The 21,541-nt window shown below is 50.6% G+C and overlaps 5 protein-coding genes and 1 non-coding gene across 7 annotated transcripts; 3 read left to right on the top strand and 3 right to left on the bottom strand.

Annotated features, from left to right (window-relative positions):
- Positions 1–4,254: 4,254 nt before the first annotated feature.
- On the bottom strand, positions 4,255–10,016 carry C2H11orf98 (chromosome 2 C11orf98 homolog). The gene is made up of 4 exons (XM_013994207.3): positions 9,939–10,016; positions 9,660–9,784; positions 5,321–5,418; positions 4,255–5,236 (listed from the first exon to the last, which is right to left on the bottom strand). Exons 1-4 carry the CDS (start codon positions 9,975–9,977, stop codon positions 5,127–5,129), a joined length of 372 nt encoding a protein of 123 aa, XP_013849661.3. The 5' UTR covers positions 9,978–10,016; the 3' UTR covers positions 4,255–5,126.
- Positions 10,017–10,098: 82 nt separating this feature from the next.
- On the top strand, positions 10,099–14,774 carry CSKMT (citrate synthase lysine methyltransferase). Its single transcript, XM_021082916.2, has 3 exons — positions 10,099–10,135; positions 10,425–10,741; positions 10,903–14,774. Exons 2-3 carry the CDS (start codon positions 10,675–10,677, stop codon positions 11,556–11,558), a joined length of 723 nt encoding a protein of 240 aa, XP_020938575.2. The 5' UTR covers positions 10,099–10,135; positions 10,425–10,674; the 3' UTR covers positions 11,559–14,774.
- On the top strand, positions 10,200–10,348 carry LOC146405079 (small nucleolar RNA SNORA57). Its single transcript, XR_014839236.1, has one exon. It is a non-coding gene; the product is annotated as a small nucleolar RNA SNORA57 (small nucleolar RNA).
- On the bottom strand, positions 12,447–14,388 carry LBHD1 (LBH domain containing 1). The gene is given in 6 exon segments (XM_085010291.1): positions 12,447–12,483; positions 12,485–12,626; positions 12,629–12,658; positions 12,661–12,732; positions 14,033–14,094; positions 14,096–14,388. Coding segments are annotated over 6 exon segments (636 nt in total).
- A 966-nt stretch (positions 14,775–15,740) lies between the features above and the next one.
- Positions 15,741–19,506, top strand: UQCC3 (ubiquinol-cytochrome c reductase complex assembly factor 3). 2 transcript variants are annotated; one of them, XR_014836895.1, is made up of 3 exons: positions 15,741–15,930; positions 16,010–17,821; positions 18,087–19,506. XR_014836895.1 is itself a non-coding variant. In XM_003353827.4 (2 exons), exons 1-2 carry the CDS (start codon positions 15,811–15,813, stop codon positions 16,157–16,159), a joined length of 270 nt encoding a protein of 89 aa, XP_003353875.3. In that variant the 5' UTR covers positions 15,741–15,810; the 3' UTR covers positions 16,160–19,506. The 2 variants fall into 2 exon arrangements, 1 of the variants encoding a protein (XP_003353875.3); XM_003353827.4 differs by having other exon boundaries at positions 16,010–19,506.
- On the bottom strand, positions 18,687–21,281 carry UBXN1 (UBX domain protein 1). The gene is made up of 10 exons (XM_005660790.4): positions 21,248–21,281; positions 21,062–21,149; positions 20,869–20,922; positions 20,672–20,778; positions 20,516–20,585; positions 20,097–20,288; positions 19,953–20,004; positions 19,715–19,834; positions 18,997–19,189; positions 18,687–18,825 (listed from the first exon to the last, which is right to left on the bottom strand). Exons 2-10 carry the CDS (start codon positions 21,118–21,120, stop codon positions 18,776–18,778), a joined length of 897 nt encoding a protein of 298 aa, XP_005660847.2. The 5' UTR covers positions 21,121–21,149; positions 21,248–21,281; the 3' UTR covers positions 18,687–18,775.
- Positions 21,282–21,541: the final 260 nt, after the last annotated feature.

The following is a 21,541-nucleotide window of genomic DNA, read 5'->3' as shown; positions in this document are numbered from 1 at the left end:
TCCCGCGTTGCTGTGGCTCTGGAGTAGGCTGGCAGCTACAGCTCGTATTAGACCCCTAGCCTGGAAACCTCCATATGCTGCGGAAGCGGCCCTAAAAATGGCAAAAAGCCAAAAAAAAAAGTTCAATCGCTCGTGAAGTTTATGTGTTCTAGGACAATAAATATGAAAGAATTTCTGCTCCTAGCTCTGCCTCAAACTTGGACCCAGTGCTTCCCTTTTCTGGGCCTCAACTTTTGATCTGTGAAAGTGGGCTTTGAATCAGATAGGTTCTTCCAGCTATGAGACCCTGATGTGGTCCTTGTCCTTAAAGATTTCACAATCTAAGAGTGCTTGTTTTGTAGTTACATAGATCTAGATTCATGTCTACTATTTATTTGCAGTGTAACCCTGAGCAAGTGACTCAACTGTTTGGAGCCCCTTTTCTTACTTGTAAAATGGGTATCCAGTTCCCACTGTGGCTCAGTGGTAATAAACCTGACCAGTATCCAGGACATGGGGTTTGATCCCTGGCCTTGCTCACTGGGTTAAGGAACTCTATGGCACCCAAGGGAAACCCCCAAATGAGATTTTTTTTTTTTTTTTTTTTTTTTTTTGGTCTTTTTAGGGCCGCACCCACAGGCATATGGAACTTCCCAGGCTAGGGGTCAAATCAGCTGCAGCTGCTGGTCTACACCATAGCCACAGCAAGCGGAATCTGAGCCGCCCTCAGATGAACTCAGGATGGAGGAAAATCATTAACCACTGGAGCTGTTCCCAGCAGTACAGCCTGAGGGAATTCAGGAAGGAAAAAAACAGGATACTGGCCATAGGTCGTTAAAGTATGTATCAAAGGAATGATTTCAATGAGCTCAGCCAGACTCTTGCATCTTCCTATATGTAAAAGCATTAATTTCATTAGCTTGAGATATCTAGCTTTCTTGAATTAATAATACTCCAAACTCCCCGGTTTTTGTTACAAAAGATCCTCCGTATCCTGGGTCCTCTTGGAACCTGCCCCTCAGAGGTCTCTGAGACGCTGTCTTCCAGGCTTACGTCTTCAGCAATTCTGCCAAATAAAACAGAATTCTCAACTTTTAGGTTGTGCATTTTTTTCAATCAACACAGACGCGTGCTTCCTGATGCAATGCAGGAGGAAGTACACAATATCATCTATGTAGAATTGTTCCAAGAAGTGCTTAACCTACATCTAATTGAGGAAAGGCGGAGTTCCCATTGTGGCACAGCGGAAACGAATCCCACTAGTATCCATAAGGATGCGGGTTTGATCCCTGGCCTTGATCAGTGCATTAAGGATCCAGCATTGCCATGAGCTGCGATGTAATGAGGCTCGGATCCCTCGTTGGTGTGGCTGTGGTGTAGGCTGGCAGCTGTAGCACCAGTTCGACCCCTAGCCTGGGAACTTCCATATGCTGCCGGGTGTGGCCCTAAAACACAAAAAAATAAAAAATAAAAATAAATAATTGAGGACGCATACAGAAACACTCAGACAAACCCAGATTGTGAGATGTTCTTTAATTAGTTAATTAAGGCTGGACTCTTCAAAAACACCAAGTTATCTAAGACAAGGTTAGGGGTACACCAAGTTATCTAAGACAATCTAGTGTCCTGGATTGAAGGACACTAAAGAGACACGACAATTAAATGCAACACACAATCCTTAATTGACTCCTGAATTGAGGAAGAAATAAACAGGTATAAAGAGGAGTTCCTGGAGTTCTCCTCATGGCTCCGTGGAAACAAATCTGACTAGTATCCACAAGGACACAGGTTCGATCCTTGGCCTCGATCGCTCAGTGGGTTAAGGATCCAGCATTGCTGTGAGCTGTGGTATAGTTTGCAGATGTGTCTCAGATCTGGCATTGCTGTGTCTGTGTCATAGGCCAGCAGCTGTAGCTCTGATTCAACCCCTAGCCTGGGAACCTTCATATGCCTTTTTTTTTTTTTTTTTTTTTGCCAAAAAGATGAAAAAAAAAAAAAAAGAGAGAGATGTTCCCGCTGTGTCGCGATGGGTTAATGATTCAGCTTGTCTCTGTGGAGGCGCCAGTTCAATCCCCAGCCAGTCACTGTGGGTTAAGGATCCAATGTTGCCTCAGCTGGAGCTGAGCTACAGGTTGCAGCTCTGGCTCAGATTTGCTCCCTGGCCCAGGAACTTCTCCCTGACCCAAGAACTTCCATATGCCAAGCAGGCAGCCAAAAAAATAAAATAAAAACAAAAATTAAAAAAGCTGTAAAGACTATTAGAGGAGGAGTTCCTGACATGGCTCAGTGGAATCTGACTAGCACCCATGAGGACACAGGTTTGATCCCTGGCCTTGATCAGTGGGTTAAGGATCCAGTGTTGCCATGAGCTGCTGTGTAGGTTGCAGACTTTGCTTTAGTCTGATGTCACTGTGGCTGTGGTGTAGGCCGGAGGCTACAGCTCCTATTCAACCCCTAGCCTGGAAACCTCCACATGCCTCGGATGTGCCCCTAAAAAGACAAAAAAAAAAAAAGAAAAAAGAAAAAGGGAGTTCCCATCCTGGCACAGCAGAAACAATCCAACTAGGAACCATGAAGTTGTGGGTTTGATCCCTGGTCTCACTCAGTGGGTTAGGGATCTGGCATTGCTGTGAATTGTGGTGTAGGTCACAGACACAGCTCAGGTCCTATGTGGCTGTGGCTGTGGTGTAGGCTGGCAATTGTAGCTCCAATTTAGACACCTAGCCTGGGAACCTCCATATGTCAAGAGTGGGGCCCTAAAAAGCAAAAAAAAAAAAAAATTACCATAAAAGAGTATTATTACAACTGAGGAAATTTGAATGTAGAAAACTGAATTTTAGCTAATCCGCCAATTTTTTTTTCTTTTTTTTTTTTTTTTTTTTTTTTTTTTTTTTTTTTTTTTTTTTTGTCTTTTGTCTTTTTGTTGTTGTTGTTATTGTTGCTATTTCTTGGGCCGCTCCCGCGGCATATGGAGGTTCCCAGGCTAGGGGTTGAATCGGAGCTGTAGCCACCGACCTACGCCAGAGCCACAGCAACGTGGGGTCCGAGCCGCGTCTGCAACCTACACCACAGCTCACGGCAACGCCGGATCGTTAACCCGCTGAGCAAGGGCAGGGATCGAACCCGCAACCTCATGGTTCCTAGTCGGATTCGTTAACCACTGCGCCACGACGGGAACTCCAATTTTTTTTTCTTATTAGGGCCACATGGGTGGCAAATGGAAGTTCCCAGGCTAGGGGTGGAATTGGAGCTGTAGCTGTGAGCCTGCACCACAGTCACAGCAATTTGAGATCCACACAAAATCTTTAACCCACTGAGGGAGGCCAGGGATCAAACCCTCATCCTCCTGCATAGTAGTAGGATTCTTAACCCGCTGGGCCACAAGGGGAACTCCTCTAACACCAATGATAAATGTCTTGGGTATTTTGGCTCTAAAGAGGTATGTCCTTAGGGATAAAGGACCTTGCACTTGACTTTCAGATGAATCAAGACAACAATGATACATACTCTCCAACATACATACGTATATGGAAGTGGGTAGGAGATCCAATATAGCAAAATGTTAAAAACTGGTAAATCCAGGTAGAAGGCAGATATAAGAGTTCATTTATGCTACTCTCTCAACTTTCCTGAAGGTCTTTAATTATTATTTTTTTTCTTTTTTGGCTGCCCTGTGGCATATGGAGTTCCTGGGCCGGGGATCTGATCCAAGCTGGAAATTGTGACCAAAGCAGCAGATATGGCAACACTGGATCCTTAACGCACTGTGCCAGGCTGGGGGTCAAATCTGCATCCCAGTGCTCCCAAGATGCTGCAGATCCTGTTGGACCACAGTGGGAACTCATGAAATTATATTCCCTCTTCCAAGAAGCCTGCCTTGATTAACTAGAGCAAGGAGGAGAATATGTTTCCCCGGTTAAGCACATCTCTGTAAGGCAGGTTCTCACTTTATTTTATTTATTTATTTTTTTGTCTTTTGTCTTTTTAGGGCCGCACCCGCGGCATATGGAGGTTCCCAAGCTAGGGGTCCAATGGGAGCTGTTGCTGCTGGCCTATGCCACAGCCACAGCAATGAGGGATCCGAGCTGCGTCTGTGACCTACACCACAGCTCACGGCAACACCAGATCCTTAACCCACTGAGCAAGGCCCAGGATCGAACCCGCAACGTCATGGTTCCAAGTCGGATTTGTTTCCGCTTGCACCAAGACAGGAACTCCCATCTTCTCACTTTAACCATCCCAGCCCTGGCCGCCAACAAACAGAATTTCTGAATGTTCAAAGGGAAAAATAATGTTCACTTTATTAAGAATAATGTCCAGCAAAGGAAGCAGAGACAAATGCAGTCAGCTGCCCACCCTGCTCACACGCGGGAGGTGGCAGGGCTAGTATCAGGACCCTTACCTCCTTGGCCACCTCTACAATAATCCTTATTTTTGTCAGAAATGGAAAGCTGGCAGGTCACTCACTAGGGAGAAAAGGCCATCATGGAGGGAGGCTGGCTTCTTGCTGCCTTTGCTCAAATGAGCTGTTACTGGAGTTCTCATCGTGACACAGTGGTTAATGAATCTGACTAGGAACCATGAGGTTGCAGGTTCGGTCCCTGGCCTTGCTAAGCGGGTTAAGGATCTGGCGTTGCCGTGAGCTGTGGTGTAGGTCGCAGACGTGGCTCGGATCCCGCGTTGCTGTGGCTCTGGTGTAGGCTGGCGGCTACAGCTCCGATTTGACCCCTATTAGCCTGGGAACCTTCACATACCATGGGAGCGGCCCTAGAAAAGGCAAAAAAAGACCAAAAAAAAAAAAAAAAAAAAGAGAGAGAGAGAGCTGCTACCCAATTGTCTTGTTTCCTCACTCACAGCCCCTTCTCATGGCCCATCCCTCTTCCTACATTCAATCACAGGCATCTCGGTGAGAACTCTAGGGCTTTATTACAAATGGAGTGGACTCATCAGGAAGCCCCCCTCTCCAATCTTTCTTTTCCACTCTTTCCCTCTCCATACATCCCTCCAGGTCAGGTCACTAAGCCATCAGGGAAGAGGAATCTGGGGAGAGTGAAAAGGAGCAACGCTTTCTCCCAAGTCCTTTGAAACAACCATCGAGTCTCCTCCTGGCTCCAGCTGAGAATCTTCTGGTGCGAGGGGTGTGAAATTTAGCTCTGATTTTCGAGGTCCTCCATGTCTACATCCTGGGGGGGCTTTGGCTTCTTTTTCAATTTTGGCTGTGAATTACTAGTCCTGGCTGGCTTGTAGGGGGCTTCCACTGAGCAAAGGGAAAGAAGAAGCAATAAAGAACCCAAATGAATCCAGGCTGCGCCCTCACCCCACTCCTATGCCTGAGCCTCACCTTCCATTGCTGCTTTTTCTTTCTGGGCAAGTCGGATCTGCTGGAGGAGTTTTCTGCGCTTCTTCCCGGATAGAGTAATGTTGGCACGTGCACTGGACCTGAGGGGTTGGTAATGGCAAAAATGTCCAGGTTAACCTGAACCAAAGAGACCACACACTGGTTCTAGTTATTGAAAAGGTGTTTGGATCCAAGTCAAAGAACTTTAAAAATCTGGGCTCTAGGAGTTCCTTTTGTGGCACAGTGGTTAACGAATCCGACTAGGAACCATGAGGTTGTGGGTTCGATCCCTGGCCTCGCTCAGTGGGTTAAGGATCCGGCGTTGCCGTGAACTGTGGTGTAGGTCGAAGACACGGCTTGGATTCTGCGTTGCTGTAGCCCTGCTGTAGGCTGGTGGCTACAGCTCTGATTGGACACCTAGCCTGGGAATCTCTCCCCACCCCCCACACTCCCCCCAAAAAATCTGGGCTCTAAGTTTAATTTCTCTAACATTAGACATTAACATACTTTAGTGAAAGTAAATCTCAACATATAAAGTAACATTAATTGCTGGCGTTCCCATCATGGCTCAGCGATAACCAACCTGATTAGTATCTGCGAGTATTCACGAGGATGCAGGTTCAATCCCTAGCCTCGCTCAGTGGGTTAAGGATCTGGCATTGCCATGAGCTGTGATGTAGGTGGCAGATGTGGTCTGCATCTGGCATTGCTGTGGCTATGGCATAGGCCAGCAACTACAGCTCTGATTCCTAGCCTGGGAAGTTCCATATGCTGTGGGTGTGGCCCTAAAATTCTTAAAAAAAAAAATGATTAATTACTAATATTTAGTATATAGTAGAAACTTGTAAGAGAAAACCCTTTTTCTCCTTTTTTTTTTTTTCTTTTTAGAGTTGCACCTGTGGCATATGGAAGTTCCTGGGCTAGAGGGCGAACAGGAGCTACAGCTGCTGACCTCAGCCACAGCCATTTGGGATCCCACTAAATGAGGCCAGGGATCAAACTCAAATCCTCAAGGAACTTCATGTGCCACAGATGCAGCCTTAAAAACAAAAACAAAAACAAAAACAAAAACAAAACCTGAAAAAAAAAAAGTTGGATTCTTAATCCACTGAGCCACAATGGAAACTCCTCTCCTCTTTTTCTTTTTTTTTTTCTTTTTTCTTTTTGCCATTTCTTGGGCTGCTCCCACAGCATATGGAGGTTCCCAGGCTAGGGATCGAATCGGAGCTGTAGCCACCAGCCTACACCAGAGCCACAGCAACTCAGGATCTGAGCCGCGTCTGCAACCTACACCACAGCTCACAGCAACGCCAGGTCCTCAACCCACTGAGCAAGGCCAGGGATCAAACCCGCAACCTCATGGTTCCTAGTTGGATTCGTTAACCACTGTGCCACGAAGGGAACTCCCTCTCCTCTTATTCTTGATACTTCTGACTATAGATGTATGGGGGGTTGGGTGGGTGGGGTCTTAAGTTTCCAAAATGAAGCAATTTTCCAAATTCTCAGTGAACACTGACTGGATATCTTAACAATTTAACTCAATTTGGAGTTCCCAGCATGGCGCAGCAGAAATGAATCCAACTAGGAACCATGAGGTTTCAGGTTTGATCCCTGACCTTGCTCAGTGGGTTAAGGATCTGGTGTTGCCATAAGCTGTGGTGTAGGTCGAAGACTCGGCTCGGACCTGATGTGGCTGTGGCTGTGTCGTAGGCCGGCAGCTATAGCTTCAATTAGACCCCTAGCCCGGGAACCTCCATATGCCCTTGAGTGTAAAAAAGCAAAAACAAAACCAATAAATAAATAAAAATTAAATGCAATTTGGATACTATCTACCTGAAAAGAGCAGCAGACATCACAGACTAAGGGCTCAGCCTCACAAGGCTTCCTCCACTTTATTTATTTTTGCTTTTTAGGGCCGCACCTGTGGCATATGGAGGTTCCCAGGCGAGGGGTCTAATTGGAGCTACAGCTGCTGGCCTACCCCACAGCTCACAGCAACACCGGATCCTTAATCCACTGAGCGAGGCCAGGGATCAAACCCGCAACCTCATGGTTCCTAGTCGGATTCGTTTCCGCTGTGCCACGATGGGAACTCCCAGCTTCCTCTACTTTAAATAGCAATCACAAACCCAGGTTGTCACCTATATTTTCGATCGACTAGTCATAAACTGGAGGTCTCATGATCCCTTTTCCAGATTCAATAATTTGCTAGGACAGCTCACAGAACTCAAAGGAACATTTACTGATTTATTAGAAAGTGATACAACTCAGGAACAGCAGGTGGAAGAGAAGCACAGGGCAAGGTATGGGGAAGGGGCCAGGGCTTTCCATGCCCTCCCCACATGGGCCAACCTCCCAGCACCTCCAACGGTTCACCAATTAGGAAGCTCATCAAGAGCTTGTTCAAGAGGTTTTTTTGTCTGTTTGTTTTTATGGCCTCACCCACAGCATGTGGAAGTTCCTGGGCCAGGGACTGAATCCTAGCCACAGCTGTGGCATCTGGGACTCTTAATCCACTGCGAAACTGCAGGAACCCCCAAGAGTTTTTACAGAGCACCCACAGCACCCATGCCCCTTCCCACAGGCTGCGTGGGTAGGGCTTATTATTTCCTTTTCTTTTGTTTGCTTTTCAGGGCTGCATCTTTGGCCCATAGAAGTTCCCAAGCTAGGGGCAGAAGCGGAACTGTAGCTGCCAGCCTATGCTACAGCCACAGCCACGTGGAATCCGAGCCTCGTCTGCCACCTACACCACAGCTTACAGCAACCCCAGATCCTGAACGCACTGAGCGAGGCCAGGGATAGAACCCTTGTCCTCATGGATACTAATTGGGGTCATTACCACTGAGCCATGACGGGAACTCCCAGGGTTTTAATTTCTAATCCTCTAAGCACTTCATCTTTCTGAGGATCAACACCATCCTAGTCATCATAGCATAAACTTAGATGTGCTCAAAAGGGGATTCTTCTGAAATAAAAAGGCACTTCGGGCCAAGAAGGTAGCTGTGAAGTATGAAGCAGCTGCAGCAATGCCACATCCTTTAACCCACTGCTTAGAGCAGGAGATGGAACCCACACCTGTGCAGCAACTGGGGCTGCTTGCAGTCAGATTATTATTTTATTTATTTATTTTTTTGGTCTTTTTAGGGCCGAACTCTCGGCATATGTAAGTTCCCAGACTAGAGCTAGAGCTGCTGGCCTTACAAGACAGCAACAGCAACCTGGGATCGGAGCTTTGTCTGCGACCTATACCATAGTTCATGGCAATGCCAGATCCTTAACCCACTGAGCGAGGCTAGGTATCAAACCTGTGTCCTCATGGATACTAGTCAGGTTCGTTACCACTGAGCCATGACGGGAACTCCTGCAGACAGGTTCTTAACCCACTGTGCCACAGCATGAACTCCCAAAAGACACTTTCATTACTCAGGAAATCCTGCCAGACGCCGGAGACAAAGATCAAATATATCCATTACACCACATTATAAACTAGATATTTGTACTAAATAAATCAATGAAAGGATGGGATTGGAACTCCTCCCCAAGACTCAGGGGGCCTTAAAACTTGGATGCAAAATCCCATGTGCGCCTTCCTAGAAATTCATCGAATTGTTTGTTTACCGCACTTTTTCTTTGGGAGGGGGTCTTTCCTGGGGCAAGTGGAAGTTCCCTGGACAGGGATGTAACCTGCCCATCAGCAGTGACCAAAGCCACAGCAGTGATAATGCCAAATCCTTAACATGCTGAGCCACCTGGGAAATCCCTGTCTGCAGTCCACCTGTATGTGTGCTTTTAAATTTACTCATAAAAATAAAAATCTACGTGAGGAGTTCTCCTCTGGCGCAGCAGAAACGAACCCCATTAGGAACCATGAAGTTGCGGGTTCTATCCCTGGCCTCGCTCAGTGGGTTAAGGATCTGGCGTTGCCGTGAGCTGTGGTGTAGGTTGCAGATACGGCTTGGATACAGCGTTGCTGTGGCTGTGGCGTAGGCCGGCCAGCGCAGATTGGACCCATAGCCTGATGAACCTCCATATGCCTCGGGTGCGGCCCTAAAATGCAAACAAACAAACAAAAACTACGTGAATATACGATGTTACTTGGGGAGGTGGAGTGCGCAGCTCTCCTTATATTTTCACTGGGGTCCGATACCCAAAGACAGGTTGAGAGCTCCCGTTACAGTGAGAAGCTAGCAGCGTTCAGGCACAAACACAGTCGACAGCCGTGGACGTGTGGTCCCAGGCATAACCGTGCGAGCACAAGGAAAGCAGAGCGGTGTTAGCTGCTCCGGAATCCGACAGGGAGAGTCGGTGGAGCGGACCAAGGGGGAGAGGGTCTGGCACTCACGCCCGCTTCTTGAGGTGGTGCCTTGTGATCAGCCCTTCGTCTATCACGGCTCCGACCACACGGTGCCTCAGTCGCCGCTCCCTGCTCAGCACACGCCGTCGCTTGAACAGCTTCTTCTTCAGCTCCTAGGGGGGAGGAACATGCTCAATTAGAGGGCGGCCGCGCACCGCGACCCGGAATCCCGCACCCAGCGAAACTGTCCCATCGACCCCCATTTGGGGCGAGATTAAAGAGCTCCGGGGTGCTCAGGAAACAAAGTCGGGGCTCCCACATAGTCACCGTTCGCGGCCGGTTGATTTTTCCGCCCGGAGCACCCATGGTTGAGCAGCGGTATCCGCATCCACGTTTCCGCTCTGCGCATGATCCGTATAGGCCCCGCCCCTCAACCCCGTTAACCAATAGAAGGCCGAGGGCGGGTCCTGGGCTATATAAAGGAACCCGGTCCCTTCACTGGTCTCTCGTAGGGCCGCGACCAGGTGAGTTCCTTGTTGCCGCGTAGGTCTGCGGGTATGGCGGGGATTACGTGCGGGGCCGGCGGACCCTCCTTTTCTTGGCGGGGTTCGGGCGTGCGGTCCCGGCACCCGTAATGTACGGAGGTAGAGGGAAAGGGCTCTGGCCCCCTCGGCGTCATGTCTTCGGTACCCGCAGCTTCCAGTCCGCGGGTTCTATCCTCAAGCGCCGGGACACAGGGCTCCAAGGAGCAGGGCAGAACCGAGATTACTAGGCTCCTCCCCGGTGTGCTCACGTCTTCTCCTTTGATTTCAGGTCTGTGGGGCCGCCCAAGGAGCCGAAGCTGTCTTTCATCTTCCACCTCCAATTGCAAACAATAAAGGCCGGTCATACGATAGCAAGTTTGTGTCCGCGTTCTTTTTCCCCCAAGGCTGGAGAGATAGGCTGTATGCGTGGTTCCGCTAGACGGATTTTGCAAATCTTTCCTTGGACCTCAGACCCTGCCCGAGAACGGGCGACATTTTCGCGGAAGTTTCTCTGGCCGACCTTGCCGGCACTTCCATAGATGGCAGCCCTGCGCCGAACCCTCCACGTGGCGAGCCTGGCGGCGGGAACGCACCGCGCCTTGGCGGGTAGGAAAGGTGGACAAAGTGGGAGGTCAAGGGAGCTCGTCGTTAGCCGGGAGTCTAGTCCCTAAATCTGTGACTCAAAATCCCAGGGTATAGAAACGCCGATTTTGCAGCCGTTGATAGAACTGGGCCCTGTGTGACCTGTGTCCTCCACTCGTCCACAGGCTCCTTGGCTGACAGCTGCCTGGCGGATCGCTGCCTCTGGGATAAGCTCCATGCCCAGCCCCGTCAGGGCAGCGTTCGCACCTTCGACTGGTTCTTTGGCTACGAGGAAGTCCAGGGGCTCCTACTGCCGCTTCTGCAGGAGGCACGGTCTGCCTGTCCACCGCGGGTGTTGGACGTAGGCTGTGGGACCTCGAACTTGTGTACAGGCCTCTACACCAAATGCCCACACCCCGTGGACGTGCTTGGGGTGGACTTCTCTCCTGTGGCCTTGGCCCACATGAACAGCCTCCTGGAGGGCGGCCAAGGCCAAACACCCCTGTCCCCTGGACATCTCGCCTCCCGCCTCCATTTCCTGCAGGCTGATGCCCAGAACCTGGAGCCAGTAGCTCCCTCAGGCTCCTTCCAGCTAGTACTGGACAAGGGCACCTGGGATGCTGTTGCCCGTGGTGGTCTGCCTGGGGCTTACAAGCTGCTGTCAGAATGCCTGAGGGTTCTAAGCCCCCAGGGGACCCTGATTCAGTTCTCAGATGAGGACCCTGATGTGCGGCTGCCCTGCCTGGAACAAGGGTCCAGAGGCTGGGCTGTGACTGTGCAGGAGCTGGGCCCTTTCAGGGGCATCACCTACTTTGCTTACATGGTTCGAGGCTGCAATTAAAAGACTTTTTAGGCCTGGCCCTAGTGTTTCTTTTGGGTGAAGAGAGTTGGAGAGAGCTTTGTCTTTGCAAGATAACTGGAAAATAAGGAAATCTTGGCATTTATTACCTGAGTGCACATAGTATTACATTTCCGTGCCCCAGTTTACTCATCTGCAAGGTTAGAGTTATGGAGACTACTTAGAGTGATAGGTGAAACACTTAGCAGTGCCAAGATGAGTGCTGAACAGAGACAGTTCAAGTGGATTATTCCACATCTCCAACTGAACTCTTAAGAAGCACTGAAAGGATTTTTTTTTCCTTTTTTTTTGGTCACAGCTGCAGTATATGGAAGTTCCCAAGCCAGGGACTGAATCCCAACTGCAGCTGCAAACTATGTCACAACTGTACAACTGTGACAACACCAGATCCTTAACCTACTGGGCCAGGCTGGGGATCAAACCCATGCCTCTGCAGTGACCTGAGCTGCTGCAGTCAGATTTTTTTTTTTTTTTTAAGGGCTGCATGCACAGCATATGGAGGAGGTTCCCAGGCTAGGAGTCGAATTGGGGCTATAGCTGCTGACCTATACCACAGCCAAAGTAGCACTGGATCTGAGCCACATCTGCGACCTGCACCACAGCTCACCACAACACCAGATCCTTATTAACCCACTGAGTGAGGTCAGGGGTCAAACTTGCATCCTCATGGATACTAGCTGGGTTCATTAACTGCTGAGCCACACCAGAATTCCTGCAGTCAGGTTTTTAATTCGCTGTGCCACAGCGGGAACTCGTAAGAATTCTTAATCCAAGCCCTTTGGATATGACCTGATGGCATAACCTTTAAGCCTTTTTCTCACTTGTAAAAGGGGAAGTTTGGGAAAGGATGAATAGAAGGGCTTCACAAATCTATAGGTGAAATGTTTGAAGGAGAGAGTGATACTTAAAAGGTCCTGAGAGGCAGGGAGTGGGAATATTCCACAAAGCAGCTTCTGCACACCCAGAAGTCTGATGCTGGGTCCCAGACAGAACAAGGATTGGGGGCTTCCTCCCACCCTCTGTCCTCTGGAATCCAGGATACATCTTCTCTAGCTGTTCCTACCCCCAGCTGAGTTCTGGTTAAAGATTCTTAAGAGAGATCTAGGATCTAGCCAGCTCCAAGCCCAGCTTAGTGCGGGAGCAGGAGTTAAAGAGCCTATTAACAGTAAAAAATATACCTCACATGTTACTGGTTGGTTGGGGTTTTTGGCCACCTCCGTGGGCATGTTGAAGTTAATTGAGCGCAAGCCGTAGCAGCTCCCGTGCTGCTGTAGTGACAAAGCCAGATCCCTACTCACTGTGCCACAAGGGAAATCCACGAGGCTTTTAAAAAAAATGAGATCAATTCATGTATTTTTTTTGCTTATGAAAATAATACAGCAGGAGTTCCCATCGTGGCTCAGGGGAAATGAATCTGACTAGCATCCATGAGGATTCAGGTTTGATCCTCTGGCCTCGCTCAGTGGGTTAAGGATCCAGTATTTCTCTGAGCTGTGGTATAGGTCACAGATGTGGCTCGGATCTGGCATTGCTGTGGCTGTGACATAGATTCGACCCCTAGCCTGGGAACCTCCACGTGCTGCAGGTGCCGCCCTAAAAAGACCCCCCAAAAAAAGGCAAAAGTAATACAACCTACCTTCACAGTCTGTTTCTGCATGAGGAAGAATAATCCTTCCTCACTGGGTCCTGAAAATCATGAGTTAAAAGTGTTCAGCACATGGAGTTCCCGTCATGGCTCAGCGGTTAACGAATCCGACTAGGAACCATGAGGGCGTGGGTTCGATCCCTGGCCTCGCTCAATGGATTAAGGATCCGGCATTGTCATGAGCTGTGGTGTAGGTTGCAGACACGGCTAGGATCTGGTGTGGCTGTGGCTGTGGCACAGGCCAGCAGCTTTAGCTCCAATTCGACCCGTAGCCTGGGAACCTCCATATGCTGCCAGTGTGGCCCTAGAAAAGGCAACAAGACAAAAAAAAAAGTGTTCAGCACAGTGACACATAGTAATTCTGTGTCCCTCCCCCCCAAGCAGCTTAACAGTATATAGACATGAGAAAAAGAAGATATAAAATGTTAACTCTGAGTAGTTGATTTGGGTGATTTTATTATCTTAACCCTTGACAAAAAGATTTTAAAATATTAAAAATACGTATTAAAAGTTGTCACTTGTTTGATACCACAACTGACCTTTAAACAGGTCAACTTTGCCAAACACCTTGACTCTTATCTCTCACCTCTACATTTTTCTTCACTAATGTTTGCTGAGCGCCTACTCTGTGCTGCTGAATGCAAGGCCCAGGATCCGAGCCACATGTGCAACTACAGCTCAGGGCAATGCTGGATCCTTAACCCACCGAGCAAGACCAGGGATCAAACCAGAGTCCTATTCAGGTTCGTTATTACCAAGCCACGATGGGAACTCCACAACAGCCCCCTTAAGAACCAGCCACCTCCCTCACAGGGCTCTTCACATCCGTCCTGGAAGACCTAAGCCTCCTCTTCCTCATCATCACACATCATTGTGTGGCCACCAGAGCTCCCCACTCTCTTTGCTCACCTCAGAGGCTTCCATCACGATGGAGGGGAAGCAGGTCTTTAGAGAGACAACCTGGACAGACACAGCAGGGGGCTTGGCCCAAACTGGAGGATGAGCCAGCAAGAGATCCGAGGGTGAGGAAGTACTAACCCGAACAGCCGGCTGACCTTCAACTCTGCCAATTTCTCCTCTCCCCTCCCAGCGAGTGCTGGGCAGCCTAGGACTTTCTGGATGCTGGGTGGGGCCTGGGCTAAATCCAGGCCAAGGCTCATTCCTCATTCTCTGGCACAAAAGCCATGGGTACTGATACTTATGATGGTTGAACTCAGAGTAGAGAACCCCTGCTCAATGCACCCCACAGACTCCCTTTAATCTGCTTTGGAGCCCGGCCCCTTAATCACTTCTGAGGAGAGGAGGCTGACATGGCTAGGAGATTATGGGACCTCCAGGGGAGGGGACAATCCCAAGAGGTAGAATCGGAGATTTATTTCTACTCGCTAGCTGATGACACTGGGAAAGGCGGGGACGGCATCTGGATTAAAGCCCTGGAAGTGAAGAGCGTGGTTAATAGACTTGGAATTTCCTGATTCTTCCATTTACTGGATCTCCCAAATTGACATGTTTCTTTGTATCTTATTTAATAAATGTTTATATGGTGTTTGCTATTTGCCAGAAGCTATTTTATTTTTGTCTTTTTGCCATTTCGTGGGCTGCCCTCGCGGCATATGGAGGGTCACAGGCTAGGGGTCCAATCAGAGCTGTAGCCGCCAGCCTACATCCGAGCCGCGTCTGCAACCTACACCACAGCTCACAGCAACCCACTGAGCAAGGCCAGGGATCGAACCTGCAACCTCATGGTTCCTAGTCGGATTCCTTAACCACTGCGCCACAACGGGAACTCCAGAAACTGTTTTAAATGCTTTACATATGAACCTAATTATCCTAAGTTTATATTGTTATTAGCCTCATTTTCTGATGTAGAAACCAAGGCACAAAGAACTTCAATGACTTGCCCACAACTAAGAAGTGTTTTCTTCTCCAAACTCGCATTTGGGATGTTACGCAAAATCCAGTTTTCATGATTCAAAACAAAACAAAACAAACAAAAAACATGCTAAGGGAAGAGAAATGTAATGTTTGTGTTGAACAAGAAAAAAAAAACGAAATATATAAATAAAAAAATATCCTTTCCGCCACATGGTACACTAAGCTTTGAATTTTTGCTCAAGAGTTGAAGGGATTGAAGGGCGTCAATAGATTGACGTTTATAAGTATTTGGATGTCCATTATGTACTGTATTGTAAAAGCATGAGTTATTGTAGGAAACTGCAGAGCACAGCTCTAGCCCTCTATCAAAGACATTGCGGAGCTGGGCAACTGTAAAACCCACAGTAACCACGAAGACACACATCCTCCCCTTCGCAATCCCACTCGGGATTTCACGACACTAAGCCCCCACGCTCGGTCTTGGGTGTCATCCCCTCCCGACCGGCTCGGCCTCCTCAGCTCAATCCAATCTTCCCTCGCAGGCGTTGTGGATTTGAAACGTTTCCCCGGCCGGGCCTTCTCTAGCCCAGCTTCGTCTCTATGGTCCCCTGCCGAGGGGCGCTCTAGCCTGCGCCGGGGACGGTGAGACGTCGCAGCCGCCTTGCTGGGCTCCGGGCGGCTCCGGAGGGCGCCTCGCTGATCGCGCTGTCGGTCATGGAGCCCTTGCGCAAAGCGCTGATCGTGGGCGCAGTGCTGGGCGTGGGGGCTGGCGTGGGCTCTGCGCTGTTTGTCCTCGTGACCCCGGGAGAGCAGCAGAAGCAGGCGATACTAAAGGTGGGAGCAGGTGGGTAGGCGGGCAGAGAGCACCGCAGGGCTGGGGGCCCGGACCGCAACCCTCCCTTCCTCCCGGCAGGAGATACCGGAGCAGGACCCGCAGCGCAGGGACGAGGCAGCCAGGACCAAACAGCTACTGCTGGCCACTCTGCAGGAGGCAGCGGCCACACAAGAGAACGTGGCCTGGAGGAAGAACTGGATGAGCGGCGGCGGCGGGAGGTCAGCCTGAGCCCGGACCTGCTCCCGTGGGCGCCGTGACCTCCGCTCCCACGCAGGAGTCCAAGGCAGCCTTTCTCCTTTGTGGGCCGGCGAGGAGTCCAGACCCAGATGCCACGCGCAGGCCTCTCCGGGTCCTGGGGAGCTGCTGCTGGGTGAGCACGTTACCCCCCGCCCCCCAAACCCTGTACTGACTGTGTTTTAACGTCTACGTTGCGGGCCGGGGCGTCGGATGCGGCTTAACTGAAGGAACCAATAAATCATGTTCCTTCATCCAGAGTGACTCTGCGGTTTGGATGCCGGTAAAAGCCTAGAGTGTTTTGGGGGTCGGTGCTGCGAGCCCGAAAGACTGCAACTTCCGCCTGCCCCGCCCCCCATGTGAAGCTGAAGCCCAATAGGCAGAGCAACCACGTTTTCAAAACACCACTCAGGTCATGTGGTCTTGTGTGGAGTGTTCTTTGAGGATAACCAAGTGACATTCTTGAAATCATAGGTATCCTGGAAACTCGTGTGCAGTAAATGCCGGTAGAGGACACCTTGGGTTCCTTTCCTTTGAATGAGGCGAGGGGCTTTTAGTAATTAACTTGTGCCATGCTGCCATCTGTGGTCTTTAACCCTTGGAGGCCCCACCCCCACCCCGTGGTAGGACTAGTAAGAGGAGGGTGCTTGGAATCCAATCTCCTTTCAACTCCTGCGTGTCCTAAAACCTGAGCCTCAGTCCTGTGCCATAAAAGGTGAAAATTATCTTGCAGGTTGTTGTAAAGAAGGTGAATTTAGGAATGTGAAGTGCAGTGCCTGGCAGAGGGCAGCCTCTCCCTAAATGCAATGGGGTTGTCCTCCCTCCAGGTTTTCACTGCAGTGGTCGTCAAACTCTGAATTGGGTCATAGGATCTATTGGCGATGCCACTGAAGGGATGAGATAAAAGCTGTCAGTGGGGTGACAACCCCATAGCCAGACCAACCAGTTCACTTCCCTTTTGTCTACCTTATGTCCTGTGGTTCCAAACAAGATTGGTGGTGGTGGTGGGGTGATGTGGGGGGGGGTGGCAGCACCCTCGCTTTTATTAAATAAAGCTAGAACACTAAATAAAGCTTGGTGACACTGAGGTGTAAAGCCAGATATGGGCATTGGTGCAGTTTTAAGTTACCTGATGGTGAAGTCATAAGTGGATGTATTTGTCAAGTGTGATCCTCACTTATGGCCTCTTTCCCAGCCCAGGGGATGAGAGAAAAGAGGTCAGCAGCCATGTGAGGGAACACTAGGATCAGGTGATGGGAAGCAGCAAGAGGGGCTGTGTTGAAGGAGCTTGGCAGTTTAGAGCCCGAGGCCTAGTCGGGCTCCCAGGTGGGTGTCTGTCTAGGTTCTACTACTTGCTACCTGTGCCGCTTCGGGCAAGCCTGCACGTTGGTGTCCCAATCTGTAAAACGGGATAATTGGAGTTCTCTTGTGGCACCGTGGGTTAGGGATCTGGCATTGTCACTGCAGTGGCCCAGGGGTAACTGCTGTGGTTCAGGTTTGATCCCTGGCCTGGAAACGTCCACATACCCTGAACGTGGCCAAAAAGTAAAATAAAATAAAATGGGATAATGCACCACAACAGGAACTCCCTTTTTGGTTTGTTGTTCGTTTGTTTGTGTTCTGCTTTTTTGGGCTGCACCATATGGAAATTCCCAGGCTTGGGGTCGAATTGTAGCTGCAGTTGTTGGCTGACATAACTCATAGGAATGCCGGATCCTTAACCCACTGAGTGAGGCCAGGGATTGAACCCACAGCCTTACGGATACCAGTTGGGTTCATAACTGCTGAGCCACAACAGCAACTCAGAGATGCAGTTGTGAAGAGCACACTAATACTCCTGTTTGTGAAAGGCCCTATTTTTTTTTTTTTGGTCTTTTTGGTTTTTCTAGGGCCACTTCCTGTGGCACATGGAGGTTCCCAGGCTAGGGGTCTAATCGGAGCTATAGCCGCCTGCCTACACCAGGGCCACAGCCACGCAGGATCTGAGCTGCGTCTGTGACCTACACCACAGCTCACGGCAACGCCGGATCCTTAACCCACTGAGCAAGGCCAGGGATCGAACCCGAAACCTCGTGGCTCCTAGTCAGGTTCATTAACCACTGTGCCAGGACGGGAACTCCAAGGCCCTATTTTTTTAAATTACCCCTTTCGGTAGCTAATACTTATTGGACACTTATTAGGTGCCAAGCACTGTACTAAAGCACCTTGTGTCAGTATTATTTAACCCTCTACAACTCCAATTAACAGATACTATCATCTCTGCTTTACTAAAGAAGAAACTAGGCTTAATTATAGAAGGCGCGTCGCTAGTAAGGATTTCAGGCTTCGGCCCTGCCTTACCCACAGCAGCAAAAGGTGCTCCCCAGTGGACTCCCCATACTCCCCCTCCCCCTCAACCTCTGCACAACCTCTCAGACCTAGAGATTAGAAACCAGTTTCCCTTGGAAACATAAAATGAGGAATAGGGTCTATTCTAAATGTCTTCCTTCCTTCCTAGCCATTCAGGAAGGAGTCAGGCACATACAGAACTCAGAGGGTCTATTTATTAGGAAGATGTCAGTGCTTTATCAAAGATGGAAAAGTCAGAGAGGGATGGTGGGAAAAGGCCTCTCAGCTGGGACATTTCTTGGCCACAATGAGGACAGCAGAAGGCACAAGTCCTGAAGATGGAAGAAAACAGGTGTGAACCACAGCGATACCTGCTTCTTGCCTCCCCCAAGTTCCTGGCCTCGCACCATCTCCACAAGGTCCCTTCTCTTTGCACCTCCCCTTCCCTCCTCATGGATGCCTCCTATCCCCCAAATCCTGGTTTCTGGTGCCACGTGTCATACCCAGCTCCTGCAGAGGCCGCTCCATGTCAGCTTCTGAGAAGGCCCGCCGGGGGAAGCCACTGAGCAACTGCACAGGGTCCTGGCCCCCTCCTAGCTCCTCCCCACGGTGGAGCTCCACATAGAGCCTGACGGCCGCCAGCTGTTCCCGTGCCCGGAACGTCTGGGTCAGGGAAGTCCCATCTGGCAGCCTGACCTAGAGAGCAGGAGAGACAGTACTGTGAGCGTCAAAGCTGAGTAGGGGGCCTAGGTAAGGAGAAGAAGAGCAATGATGGCTTCTCTTCCTCTCCGAGACTGAACCAGCAAAATTACTATTTAAAGCATCTAAATGGCCAACCACTGAGGTTCAGCTTTACTGAATGCTGGAGAGAGACTCCCGACTTATTCACAGTTTAAGGAAAACAAGGACAAGATTATACCATATACCTGGACAGATCCCACAGCATGCAAACAGCTGTATAATAAACCAAATGAAAACATTATGAACAAATAAAAAGGTAAACTGCTGAATAAGAGATGGGTATGGATTTAAATAAGACTGGGGCGAGTGAAATTTGACACCGTTCCTAAGAGCAGAGGAGATAGGATTGCAAAAGTCATTTACAAAAAAGGGAGAGGTTTGGCAAAGGGGAACATAACTGAAAAAAGCTCCGGGCTGAGTTGGGTCCCTTAGAAACCAACGAAGGGATCCCAGGAGCATGACAGGAATCAGAATCAGTACCTGGATGCGACACTGGTCATACTCCCGCTTCGTGGGAGGCTCCTGGCTGGGAGAGGCGGGAACAGGACCTGGCTCTGTCGTCGTAGGTGGGGGTGGCTGAGAACCCACACTACCCCCATACTGGAGGACAAAGGAGATAAAACAATCAGGCACCAAGGCCACCCTTTCCTCCTCTGAAGCCAGAAAAGCTTCCTGACCCACCCACTTCATCATCCTCAGGCTCTTCCCAATCACCTACCTTCTTGGCTCTCTCTGCTTTGTCCCTTTCGATCTTTTCTCGGACTCTTTGTCTGGAACGCAGACAGGAACAAAGCAGGTCAGACACGGACAGAACAAATCCTGATTCCTTCCTCATCTCAGCCAACAGTCCCAGCACCCAGACCTGGCCGCTAACTCTTCAGCCTTTTCCCTCCGCCGCTCCTCAGCAGCCCGGCGCATCTCATCCTCCTGGAGCCGCTGTCGGGCAGCTGACAACTCCTGCCCTTGTCTCCGGCGCTGCCGTTCGCGTTCCAGGGCCTCCCGCTCCTCTCTCTCTTCACGTTCCCGCTGCTTCTGGGCCAGCAGCTCCAACATCCTGTGGCGCAGCAAGTTCAAGAGAAATGAATGTAAACTGGGAGTTTATGACGGCAGTCTCAGGAAAACAAAATCTGCGAACACGGTCCCAAAACAGATGGAAGACTCAAAGAGGAAAAAGCCAAGAAAGAAAGAGGGAAGGCGGAAAGTTCGAGGTTCTTTGATCAGACTTGTGTACTGGGGAGAAGTGGGAGGTGACCCTCAGGAATGTGGGCTTGTTTCTCACACCTCTTAGTCTGTTCCTGTCTTTCCTCTTCACTCAGCGGGGGTTTGCCTTCTCCGGCAGCAGACCCAGGTCCTGCAAAGAAACAATCAGTGTTATTACTCGTTCAGCCTCCTCCTCGGGCCCTCCTGAATAATCACGCTGTGTCCCTCAGTCAGGACCTTCGGGGCTACTTTGCTCCGAAGGGGTGGGTTCCCGTCCCAGGACATGTCCAAGGGGCGTCGCTAGTGGCTCGTCCACATCGGGGTCGTCTTCGTGCTCCATCAACCTGGCGGGGAAAGTCAGGAGGAAGGTCATAACGTTGAGACTGCCCCTCCCAGCCGCCCCCAGGCCCCTTGCACCCGGTCTCAGCTCTCACCAGTCCATCGCAGCCTCGATGCCCTGGTTCCCTGTGAGGGCCAGAGCCTTCTCCCTGGGGGCAGAAACACCGTGAATAGCGCCCACCAGCCATGGCGCTCATCAGGCTGGGGCGGAGAGCCTGAGGCCAGGCTGGGGCAAAGGCCTGGGCAGGTCCGCGACCCCCGCGGTCCCGCGTTAGGGGGCTCCCTTACGCGCGTCCCCTGGGGAAGCCCATCTCGATGAGACTCTCCAGAGCCGTCAGCTCCGCCATGACGCCGCCACCGCCGCTTCCGCGGGGACCTGGAGGGACGAGGAGGGTGGAGGGGGTCGGCGTGGTGCGCCCCCCACCGGCGCGCAACCCCGCCTCCAAAGCCCCAGCCGGGCGCTCGCTTACTCACCGGCAGCGGCCCGGCCGCGGACACTGACGAGAAGAAAGCCCGGGGGAAGCGGAAGTGCCCGAATCTGTTTGGGTCACGTGGAGGCGGCCGTGGACGGGTGCCGCAGAGAGCCAGACCACGCGGGCCCGGCCCGGCCGCCCCCGCCCAGAGCGGACCCCGACCGGCGGCGCGTGGGAGTCGCGGACGGGAGGGGACGCCACCGCTCCACATCCTCAGCCGAGGCGCCTTGGCGGTGGTGGAGAGGACGGATGCTGCCCCCCTGAAACCCATGGGCCCATGAAGCCAGTTCCCGAT

Source organism: Sus scrofa, chromosome 2 (assembly GCF_054392235.1).
Source record: "Sus scrofa isolate SSC_HxYL_T2T_F1_AM1 chromosome 2, Sscrofa_HxYL_maternal_Yorkshire_Landrace_v2.0, whole genome shotgun sequence".
NCBI classification, from domain to species: Eukaryota; Metazoa; Chordata; class Mammalia; order Artiodactyla; family Suidae; genus Sus; species Sus scrofa.
The sequence above is the reverse complement of the archived record's forward strand: the minus strand, read 5'-3'. Positions and strand labels throughout refer to the sequence as shown.